This window comes from Cervus canadensis, chromosome 26 (assembly GCF_019320065.1).
Source record: "Cervus canadensis isolate Bull #8, Minnesota chromosome 26, ASM1932006v1, whole genome shotgun sequence".
Lineage (NCBI taxonomy): Eukaryota > Metazoa > Chordata > Mammalia > Artiodactyla > Cervidae > Cervus > Cervus canadensis.
This window is the reverse complement of record NC_057411.1, coordinates 3,821,272-3,833,396: the sequence shown is the minus strand read 5'-3', so window position 1 is coordinate 3,833,396 and position 12,125 is coordinate 3,821,272. Positions and strand designations below refer to the sequence as shown.

General features: G+C 42.9%; 1 protein-coding gene and 1 long non-coding RNA gene across 3 annotated transcripts in view; both read left to right on the top strand.

Moving 5' to 3' along the window:
• The window catches only part of LOC122428194, a 29,831-nt gene extending 24,679 nt beyond the window's left edge, over positions 1–5,152 (top strand). Inside the window, exons 2-3 of the long non-coding RNA XR_006265666.1 lie at positions 1,953–2,088; positions 5,101–5,152. This is a non-coding gene — a long non-coding RNA (uncharacterized LOC122428194). The remainder of the gene's footprint in view (positions 1–1,952; positions 2,089–5,100) is intronic.
• Positions 5,153–7,342: 2,190 nt separating this feature from the next.
• KDR (kinase insert domain receptor) overlaps positions 7,343–12,125 on the top strand; it is a 44,886-nt gene continuing 40,103 nt past the window's right edge. For both annotated transcript variants that reach the window (XM_043447753.1, XM_043447752.1), the window contains exons 1-2: positions 7,343–7,718; positions 11,351–11,444. In XM_043447753.1, the coding sequence (XP_043303688.1) occupies positions 7,652–7,718; positions 11,351–11,444 (161 nt within the window). In that variant the 5' untranslated portion in view covers positions 7,343–7,651. The remainder of the gene's footprint in view (positions 7,719–11,350; positions 11,445–12,125) is intronic.

Genomic DNA, 12,125 nt, shown 5'->3' with positions numbered 1-12,125 from the left:
GAGGTGCTGAGCAGAGCCAAGTCTGAGAAGAAGCTACTGTGTTTGAGAAGGGAAGATGAGGGATGGCCTTTCTCTTTCCAGAACTTTTAGATGAGGAAAGGTAAAAGCAACCAACAACCAAGTAGCCTTAGGGAGACTCAAGGTCAAGGTCCTTAGGATAAGGAAATGTAAGTGTTTTTGTGTACAATCCAAAGATCATTTTGTCTAATATTTTCGATGTGTTGCTTTGTTACTAGACTCATTTTCTCCACATCTGGAACTTCTATTTATATTATGTGGTCAGATGCGTGAAATGACTCCCTTATGGCCTTTCATCTGCCTATAACCAGCCTGACCAATTTGGGGATGATTATCAGTTAGATCTGAAGTTGTACTTTTTATTTTATTTAAAACTTTCCCTCTGTGTGAGGTGTTCCTTGCTGAGTTGTTCCACTTGGTTTTATTACGTACACCAAACAGTGACGTGTGAGAAATGAATGTTCAGAAACACACGGAAAGAAAATTGTTATTTGTGCCTCAAGGGATTCCTCATCAGTGTTTTGGAAACTCTGGAAACTAAATTTATATACAAAGAACGTAAAACTTTTCTGCTTTTATTGATTAGCTCTCATTGTTGGTGAAGCAACATTACTGGGAAATGCTGTCTTTATTCTGTAGAAATGTGAAAAGCACTGAAAACTAATATAACTAATCTGGAAGTGGGTATATTCTTCCTGTGAGGGATGAGTGACTTATAATTATTCTCTAGGAGATAAAGCATTTGTTTTTGCACTATTTAGTTCTTTGAAAGCTCGATAAGTTTTTAAGAGGGGAGATGGCATTAATTCACTGGAAAATGGTTACAATCTGCAAAGGGCACAGATATGAAATTTGGGTTACATATCTTTTGTATAGCACATGCAAATCTTATAATGCTTTTTTTGTTACTCAAAATAAAAAACAAAACTCCATTATTCACTGATTAATAAATTAAGAACTTTTTCACTCTGTGTCTGTTGATGTTGTTTAGTTCTACTTATTCCAGTAAGTTGCTTTCTGTAAAGGTCATGGTGATGGATACCCAAGAGACACATGTTCTGAGGAGGGAAAAAAGTGAAGAAACAAAGAAGAGCAGAAAACAAAATAATAAAATTAGTTTGAGCTTCATCAGTGTATTAAGGAAGGATACACAGAGATTGTGCTAGGTGTTGAAAATACAAAATAGATTTGACTTGATTCCTACTTTTGAGGGAGAAACATTCACACCAACATAGTCATATTATCATATACTATGTAAGTGCTTTGTGTATATAAGAAAAAGAAAGTAATTTCTTAGCTCTGTGCATAACAAAATAATACAAACTAACTTGTTCTAGGGTAAAGTATAAATTCAGCATAGCTTTGGATATATTTATGTTTTTATATGACTATTATATAAGTGTGAATTTAAGAATGATTTGTAAGGTACATTTTATATAGCTAGCACATATAATTTGAACCCCACAGTATTTTTGACAATAGCTCTATTTAATCAGACATACCATGATAAGTATGTAATGTTCAGGGTACATTTTATTAAATAAGCATCAACATCATGCATTTCATCATTCTTATTATACCTTAATAACCATCCTGCTAAACTCAGCTACCAGCTCAGGTAAGATTTAACCTCTGCCTATTTCTTTGGGGAAGATCTCAGTTGAAGAAGGCAGTTGAATAAAAAACGAAACCATTACTTGGGAAGGTCATTTGAACTGGGTATTGAAGGACAAATAGAAGTCCTGGAAACTAAAGAACCCCCAAAAAACCATGGTAGAAAACAAATGCTCCAAATGGGCAAGTAATTATGTACACAGGAGTACCTGCTTTTCTTTGAAGGGTAAAGTGAAGATCCAGTTGGGATGGGGTTTCTGGAGTGGGAGATGGAGAGATCTAGTGATGTGTCCTTAATTCTGCCTTGATTGTTCACCCAGAGTGATTCTCCTAGTCACCCTTGGCCTTCTATCCACCCAGCAAAACAGAAGCCATCATCATGGAGAGGCTGAGGAAGCCAATGACACCTACTGACTCAGCCTTATCCCCTGAAGGAGACAAGTCCTTCAAGAAACTGTATGTATTTGGAAGAGTGCTTCTTGTATATTTACTGCCTGTCTGCTTTGAAGTCCTGATTCCACCACTTAATAGTTGTAAGACTTTGGAAAATTTCTTAAACATGCAAATCTCTTGCCCTCACTCCCATATGAAAATAATTATAGTATCTTCTCCACTGAGTTATTGTAAACATTACAATAAGATAATTCAAGGGAAAATACCTGGCACATATAAAGTGCTCCAAAAGTTGACTTATTATTATTGTTATTATTTTTATTTTTAAAAAGCAATGAGTCTCTTGGCTTTTAGCCAATCATTAACTAATTGTAAGAAAAACTATGCGTGGATTGTTTGCCGAGAGATGGAACAACTTCTGTCTTGGAAGACTTTGAGGAAGGCAAAGGAACATTGATTTAAGGATGGTGATTTCTCATCACTCTTCTTCACTGCGGATGGCTAACAGTGCTTGCTGCCTTCACGGGATGTTGCAGCAATGACGTGAGCGACGCAGTGAAGCGCCCACAGCGGCGCCTGCTCACAGAGTGTACACAGTGACTGCTGGCTGCTATTATTATCTTCTAACATCCTTCTCCGGTGCCATGTGGATTTTCAGTTGATTATTTAAATTCTCTGCATGCTTTCCACTTTTTAAAATTGTTATATTGATCCTTGAGTGATATAACAAGAAAGTATATGGGTGAGCTTGGGGAAGGCACATAGGCATGCATATTTATAGTAATTGAGATTTTTCCTATGCAGGTGGCAAGTAGTGAGGTCTGTTTCATAAATATATTGCAAACTCCCCAAAAGGATGGGGAGTTTGCAATATATTTATCGAAATGTGAGACTTTATGAATGAAACCAAACACTGATAGAAATATCCAAGGCAAGCCTGGCTTTGTGGTAAACATCTTCTTTTCCTTGAACATACAAATAGGTTTTAAATTTAAGTTAAAAATAAGTCACATAGAGAGTAAAATACACATGGGTGTGTAAGGAAGACGGATAAGGAGAGATAAAGGGTGCTTGTGATCTCCCAGTGCATGAGTGTCATGAGGACAATGGGCTGTGAAGTCCAGCCAACATCTGGCAAGGTAGTCAGGGCTCTGGTAGGTTAGAGCAAAAGCAAATGTTGGAAACAAATTAAGTGAAGTAAACAGGGGCAAGTGACATGCAAATATGTGATCAACAAATGGCGATAGCTGAAAAATTCAACAGCTGCGAGAAGAGAGATCTTGATTTATATATTTTGTTTGTACAAGTCACACTTTCTCATTTTGACAGAATGTTGTAGAAATATATGAATTAAAAAGTGCAAGTTCCCATCCATCTGCTTCTCTTCTCCAACCTTTTCCCAGAGGTAATGTCAAGATAACTGACTGTGGAAGAGTCAGTGGTATTATACAAGACCAGGCAGTACTTTGATTATAGTTACTTAAAACAGATTTTTTTTAATAATGGAAGATTTTAAATGTGTAAATGTGGAGAGAATAGTAAAATGAACCCTTTTTTACTCATCATCCAGCTTCCACAGTTATTAATCTTTTGCTAGCCTTCATACTTTCTAAGACATAAAGTCCAAAATACTGGTGGTGATGGAACCAAAGTTGGCCCCATGGAGTGTAACTGATGCATTATGCTTTGGTGCTATGAACCATTTATATTCTTTGTGCACAAAGTCCAATGAAACAGCTGGAGATGCAGAGCACACTGTGATTAAGTTAAATTTGCCCTGAGTGGAGCTAGTGTGGACTGCTCACTTCTGTTCATGTTGTCTGTATCTTTACCTTCTGTACCCTAGTTCCTCATGTAGTATCTAGCACATAGTAGGTGATGAGAAATTGTTGTTGAAGAAATAAGCCTGATTTACCATTCAGATCTTAGCAACATGAAAGAGACTGGGCATTGTAGTGTAATTAACCTTTGCAGAATGCTTTCTAATGGGCATTGGGTGCTTATTATGTGCTAGGTACTTGTACTTACTAGGTGTTAAGTCATGCTTTATTACAGTAACTCATTCAACTCCTGCAAAAACCCTTGGCAAAAGGTACTATCATCATCTTTTAGTTTCTTAGATATGCAACCAGTGAGTTGGTCAAGATCATGTGAATAGTGAGAGGTAGACCTGGGAGGTAAGGCATCCAGCAGCCCATGTGTACTTAGCACCACTCTTGGTTCCTAAAGATGTTTGAACACCATTTATGGGAAGCTGAACACACTTGCGTACTTCGAAAGGTAGTGATCTTACCTTCCTGCCTGATTAACTCACAAACCACTCCTTTGCAGCAGTGCCAGATAATGGGAGGGTATTGCACGTGGAACAGACTTAAAAAAGAAAAAAACAGACTTTGTCATTTTTCATGAACACAAGGCACTTCTTTGTGCTGTGTGGGAGGGAATGTGGTAGACTGATTTCATTGAGACCCTGCCAAATTCTGGTCTTGTGGCCATCAAAGACGCATCATTTCCTCTAAGACTTCTAAGGGGGCTATTACCATGGGCCTGCAGGTTCTGGTTTGCATTCAGAGGAGACACTATCTTCTAAAGTGAGACGTGGAAGAGGAAGTGTCACGAATTGTAAATAAAGTTGAGAGAGAAGAATTGTTTGGAGATGGAGAAAAATTGCCTGCTCCAAACCAGGTTCCATCTCCCTCCCCCTTATCCAACTTTGCCAGAGCGCATCCTGTTTTCCTTGCTAAGTTTACTTTCAGGAAGAGAAGAGTTTCTTTTAAGTATACCTCTGGCCCTGACAAATAGCTCCTAGATTAAATATTAGTGTATTTATATAGTGCAACACCATGCCACTATGAAAAAGAACAAGAAGGTGCCTTAAGTCTTGATGTAGAATGATCTCCAAGTTTTTTTTAAAGTGAAAAAAGTCAATACTCAAATGGTATTTATTCCAAGGCTACCCTTTGGAAGGAGGATCATGATATACCTTTATTTGCTTCGAAAAATAGGAAAGGTAAAAATGCTTGCCTCTGGGACTTCCCGGTGGCTCTGTGGTAAAGAATCCGCCTATCAATGCAGGAGACAGGGGTTCAATCCTTGGGCCAAGAAGATCCCACATGCCTGAAGCAACTAAGCCTGTGTGCCACAACTACTGCAACCTTTGTGCCTAGAGCCTGTGCTCTGCAACAAGAGAAGCCACGGCAATGAGGAACCTGCACACTGCAACTCGAGAGCAGTCTTTCTACCCTCTGCTCACCGCAACTAGAGGAAGCCCACACTCAGCAACCAAGACCCAGTGCTGCCAAAAATAAATAAATAAAAATTAAAAAAATATGCTTGCCTCTGCTGAAGGAAAGACTTTTCATTCTAAAACTTCCCATATGAAAAATAATTTTAACCATATACATGCATGACATTTCAAAGTTAAAGTATTTCAGTTGTCAACCTGGCGAAGTCGAAGAGTAGATACAGTAAGGGCTTCCCTGGTGGTTAAGACAATTGGATCCCTCGGTTGGGAAGGTCCCCTGGAGGAGGGCATGGCAACCCACTCCAGTATTCTTGCCTGGAGAATCCCCAGGGACAGAGGAGCCCGGTGGGCTGCAGTCCCTGGGGTCGCAGAGAGTGGGACATGACTGAGCACAGATATAGTAAGCATAAAAAAAATAGAAGAAAAGGAAGACTTTACATTAACTGTGTATTTCAGGAGGAGGAGCTTGGATTAGATGTAGAAATGAAACATTTCTACCTCTCCATCTTCCTGAAAGATGGTCCTTTAAGTTGTGTGTGGTGCACTGGGAAGACCCAGAGGGATGGGATGGAGAGGGAGGCAGGAGGGGGGATCGGGATGGGGAACACATGTAAATCCATGGCTGATTCATGTCAATATATGGCAAAAACCACTACAATATTGTAAAGTAATTAGCCTCCAAAGAATAAAAATAAATGGGAAAAAAATAATAAAGGCACCAGGGAAGTGAGAAGTTGCTGTGTAGCACTGGGGGCCCAGTCTAGCTCTGTGATGACCTGGAGGGATGTGATGGGGGGAGGGAGGGAGGCTAGGGAGGGAGGGAATGGATGTATAATTACGACTGATTTGCATTGTTGTATGGCAGAAACCAACACAATATTGTAAAAAAAATTTATTTAATTAGAAAAAATAGGACAAAGGAAAAAGCTCCTGGAAAGTAAGAGATGGAGGGATGTAGAAGATTCTATTTAATGAAGTTAGAGGACATGTGCTGTCACATTTGGGGAGAAATGGAGAGAAAAGAATACATGTGGTTAGAAAGGAATCCGAGTTCTCCTCTAACAGAGCCGCGAGGAGTCTACACCTGCCCAGAGGGTCGAGAGGTTTGGCACAGACCGTTCCGGGTGCCCAGGGTCGGGAGCTTTGCTTCATTGCCCCTGCAGTGAAGCCCGCCGCTGCCGGCCTCCTTCCCCTCCGCCTAAGGGGATCCTGTCTGGAAGCTGTGCTCTTGAGAAGGCCTGAGAAGCGTCACGCTAGGGACTCCTGGTCAGGCCACACGGTGGCCAAAAGCTCCTTTTCAAGGAGACACTCACACACGCCCAAGGTACGCCAGAGCCCTGGGTACCTCTGGCTCCCGGGAGGCCCGAGGTAGGTTTTTGGTGAAAGGTAGGTACAGGGGGGAGGGTCTCAGATTTAAATGCTTTAGGGGGCGAGACAGGTAACTTAAGAACGTTCGAAGCCATCAGGTGTAAGAGGAAATCGTGGGAACTTTGGAGAACTGGGCAAGTGAATATTCGGACTAGAGGCATTCAGATTCAGATTTTTACAACCGTGCTGGCCAAGCAAAACACTCTGGAGTCTGCCTGGAGTCACCACCAGGTTGCGATCCTGCGTTCGCCTCGGCTCAGCATCCGATTCTTCCGGGTTGCTTCAACCTGCCGCTGAGCCTCGGCCCGTCCCCCAGCCACTTCGGGCGCGCGCGGAGCCGACTGTCCCACACTTTGGCGCGCCTCCTGACGGCGCAGTGTCCCCTCGCCGCGCTCCCGGTGTTGCTCCCCAATATCTAGGGGTTCTGGGGGAGGCAGTGGCCAACCAAATCTTGGAGTGCCTCAGAACCCGCTGCGGGCTACATTTTCTTTCTGCCAGATATGGGGTTGTTGCACCCGGGACGTTCTCCCTTGGGCCACTCTGGGCCAGACGCAGTTTTGGGCAAGTGGGGGAGATGCAGAGATGGAGTGGGCGTGGGAAAGCAGCGATCCACGCACCGAACCCGGCTGAGGGGCGGCGCTGGTCTCGAAGGGAAGCCCCGCCCTGCATAGCCCCGCCTCCGCGCTCTAGAGTTTCGGCTCTGGCTCCCACCCAGCACTGAGTCCCGGGACTCCGAGAAAGCCGGAGGTGTATGGTAGCGTTTCCTCTGCCCGCGCGAGGCATCACTTGCGCGCCACGGAAAGCCAGGAGCTGTCCGGCAGCCGGGATCATCCTCTCCGACTGGCACCGCAGACGCTCCTGCAGCCGCGGCGGGACCTGGGGCACCCTCGCCCTGAGCGCCCCGAAGCCCTGCGCGGCTGCGCACGTTCCATCTCCGCGCCTTTTTCGCGGAGCAGAACCAGAAAGAGAACGGGCGCCTGATTCCTGGGCATTGCGCCCGGCGCGAGGTGCGGGATGGAGAGCAAGGCGCTGCTGGCCCTTGCTCTGTGGCTCTGCGTGGAGACTCGGGCTGCCTCTGTGGGTAAGGAGCCCGCTTCCTAGAGAGAAAACAGAGATCGGGTGCGGGCGGAGAGATAGGGATGAGGAAGCAGGACCTCATCGGGACTGATAGAGCGGAGAGGTGAAAGTGACTTGACACTGTGTTCTTTCATTTACCAAAGAGGAAACTGAAGCTCAGTGACTGACCCAAGTTTACCCAGAAAGTTGGTAGTCTCTTGAGCCTAGTTCCATCTCCACGACTCTGTTTTCCGACAGGGACCTGGGCTGGAGAGTGTCCTGCAGAAGCCGATACACCCTCGGGCTCTTGGGAGGCGGGAGTGGGAAGGCGCCCCGGGCTGGCAGGCAGGAGGTGCTCCCGCAGGCGGGAACAGGCGGTGAAACCTTGTCCGGTTGCGCGCAGCATCCTCGCCCGAGCGCCGGGAAGGAAGCCGTCTGGGAGCCAGGAGCCAGCTTGGCCGGAGGGCACCCTGCGCTCAGCTCTGCCTGACCCCGGTCTGATGGTCGGATGTTCCTTTTTGGTTCGAGCTCATCTATACACACCCACTGTATGAGGTGGGGTCCAGGGGAGAGCGAAACTTTTCCTTCTTCCTGGTGCAGGACGCCACTCTCTTCGCGGAGAGAAAGGGGAATGGGGCCTTGGACCCGGGGCTGTGACAGCTTCCCAAGGTGTCTCCAAGTAATAGACACCTTCTTATTGTAAAACAGTTTAACATCTTTCAGACCGCTTTGGTCTTTTGGGTAAGCACATGGTCAGAAGTTCATGTTCTGAAAACTCTCTGAGCGATTTGGTACTTAGATTGGGTGCCACTCGCCACTCTCCTTGCCGTCTAAAATTGCTCTCCTTCAAGGTTAGGAACACACATGCCCTTGTTGCAATAAATTTCCTCTCTCTCTCTCTCCCTCCTTTCTCCCCCTTTTCCCCTACCCCGCCTTTCTCTCTCATCTCTCTGTAGCCAGTTTGCTGGTTTCCAGATTTTCACTCTTCGGAGGGCCAGAAGGAAGAGGGTGAAAAAGCAAAAAAAAAAAAAAAAAGCATAGTTCAGGGGAAAAGTCTTATAAAATTAAAATTCCGTATAAATTAAAGTATCACCTGTCTTTTTTTTTTTTTAGGACACTCACATGCATATACAGTAACAGGATCATCTGTCTGTAGTTACTGAATTTTCTTAATAATGACTTGGTTCATACATGCCAGCTCTACCAGGGACACTCATTTGTCCCTGACAGGACCTCTCTCTGTCTCCCTTTAGGGGGAGAGAGTGAAGTTCTGGAACTTGTGGTTTGTTCTGCATTCCCCAAAGATGTGAGTTGTTTTTAAGCCCAGGGTGTTCCATAGCACAGCAGTAGGAACTGTAATCTGGTTGCCCTGAATATAATGATGAGGTTGCCCTTTTGGAGTGTGTGACATGCTTAATTGGATTGGGCTATAATTGATGCCATCAAATTTTAGAGACAGAGGCACTGTTGTTTTTCCTTCCTGTCTTTGAGCTGGAAGGGTAATAGTGCACAAATGAATTAATTTTGGTTATGGGATTTGAACATAGAAGAGCTTTTTATTGAGTAGCAGTGTACGTACTTCTTAGAGTTATTTCTTTAGAACTTTCTGAAAAGCAGAACTCAAACCTGCCAATGAAAATGAATGAAGCTTATTGGAGCAAAAAGAAATTGAGCGTTGGTGTACATGTATGAGTTTGAAGTTACCATTATTGATAGCCTTGTAGAATAGTTTTTTGTTGGAAATATGTCTCTAGAATAGTATGATGTTGTTTTGATTCCCTATGAACGGAGAACTTTTTTTTTTTTTTTTGACATAGGAAAGTGTGTCCAGAGTGTGTGATAATCTGTGGAGGTGATTTACAAGAGATTTTCAGGAATGTTTTATTTTGGTGATGGTGGGAGCATAGCTTATTTAGAGCTTACTCTTTACTACCATTTTTTTCTCTTGTGAATGTGCACAAATAATAGATTGTTTCTCATTTGGGTCATCATCTGAATTGTGTTAAGTTACTGTTTTTGACACAATTCTCAGCTGAGTGTTTCTCAGTCACACTTGATGTCTGTGCTCATCCAAATGAATTGTTTTCATTTTCCTTTTCTTACATGCAGCAGGGCTCGATTATTGGAAGACTTTTCTTTTGCTTTTAAACATTTTGCTTTACTGTTTGCCTTCTTTGGGGGTGGTTATTTCCTTCATGTTGGAAAGTGCTCTGCTGATTAACTGAACGCCACCCCCCAGACCACAGGTATCCAAGAGTGGCCGATCGACCATGTATGCCTGCCTCACCTGAAATGCTTGTTAAAAGGCACATTTGTAGGCCTCGTCATATTCTGATACATGCTAAACTTTAAGACTGCTGCCCCTGAAACATGTCAGGTCCAGTGCCTATTAGCTTCTGAGATTTATTGATATAACAATTTCCAGTTTTTAAAATAAATTTTGATATTGAGCAACAAATCTACTAACAACGTATTTTGCACATCTGAATGAGTGTATGAGAACAGTGTGATCAGTTTTGCCTGCAGCTGTTCACGCTGGGGTCCACAGAGTTAGTGCTCTGCACATTTACACTAAATATTGGTTCATTCTTGTTTATTCATACTTTTTCATATTTGCTAATACCCTTTTATTTGCTCAACAATTTGAATCCCAGTGTAGGCCTATAGAGTCATTTGTTCTTAGTGGATGTGAGTTAAGGGTCATATGAAGCTTGGGTGCTTACCTAGGATCAATCACTTTTTAAGGTGATGTTTTGAAAACCTGGATATCAATTAAGACCCTAGCATGGTGGACAGTTTTTCTTTTTCTGATGCCTTTTTAAACACCTGGTAGCTCTTTGCATTTAGTTGGCAGAGAACTCAACTTTCTTGCTGTGGAGTGACCCATGGCAAGGAAACTGTGTGGCGTATTTAGGTAGACACTTTTCCTGTGTTGCAAGCTTGGTGTCAGGACAAGCTCAACACTTTGATCAATAAGTTGAGATTCCCCAGTTGCAGTTCATTAGCATTATCCTTTTTAAAGTCCTGTTCCCTGAGGAAAAGTACATGCATGTTATATGACATTGGAAAATGTTTCTTTTCTCAATTCCTCTCACCTAGTTTTAATGTACGATTGTTCAACCTTGGCAGTTCAGTTACCAGAGTAAGTGCATTAGAAAATCGATAAAGGAGAATAAGACAAGGTCATGGACATCTGCGCCCCCACCAAAGTACATCGATGGACTAGGTAGAACTCGCTGTATGTAGTACTCATTAATCAGCAGTTTGGTCAAATGTGTGCATCCTATGTTTTATAAAAAAATGTCCGTGGGTCCTTTCCCAAAGGAGTGAGGTCATCCGATGAAGGTTCATTTGGTTTCAATGTCCCATATCCTTTTGTAAGACCTTGAAGTTGGCAGTGCAGGAAAACAGGAACTCCACCCTCGCTCCATGAATTGCAGAACTGTTGTGTTGGTTTATGACCATCTGCCCATTCTTCCTGTTATGACACAGCTTGTGAACTTTTACTGGGAATGGTGAAAAGTAAATTCACAAGTTTTGCACAATGAACTGCTGAAGAGGCCTTTTAAAGTATAGAGTGTGCATTGTTTATGGAAGGTGTTTCCTATTGGCCCTGACTCAGTGGCAATTACATTCATTTATTTAATTTGTTTCTAGGTTTTTCTAGTGTTTCCCTGGATCCACCCAGGCTCAGCATCCAAAAAGACATACTTAGAATTATGGCTAACACAACGCTTCAGATCACTTGCAGGTAAGGATGCCTTTTAGATTCAGATTTCCTGTGTCAAATATCTCATTGTTTATTAAAGAAAAAATAATTTTCGTACAGCAGAATTGTAATAGAGTCGTTGTAATTGTTTATAAGTAGTGAGGTTTCTAAGAACTAATGTAGTAATGAAAACATGAGAAAGGTTTTCTCCCCAAAATTCTGTGCAATTTTGCTGATATTTTTTTCCCCTACTATCCTCTACCAACACACACACACCCTACTAACCATTATTGATAGCACCTGGCTTGTGGTATGTTATACCAAGGATGTACCCTTGGAGTTAAAGAAGTTTTGGGACATATTTGTTATTCTCAGCATGGCTCTTGGACATCTTGTTTAACATTTTTCTTTATTTTATGATAAATTCTGACTGTGGTAGCAATTTGATATTCGGTCATTAATATTACTGAGTGAATCTCATGCTCTGGCTTGAGGTTCTGACATGTCTGTCACTCACCAGCTAGCAAGAAGTCATGCTCTTGATTCTTACTCACTGGGAAACTAGGTCTTCTTGACAAGAAAAAGAGGCTTTTAAATTTTGCCTTCCAGCCCCTACTGCAGGAAGAAAAGTAAGAGACCTTAGGGTTTAATGTAGTGATTATGCTTGTCAGACCCAGAGGCTTCTCGGGACCAGGGTGGCTTTGGCAGAAATGATGGGTGGAG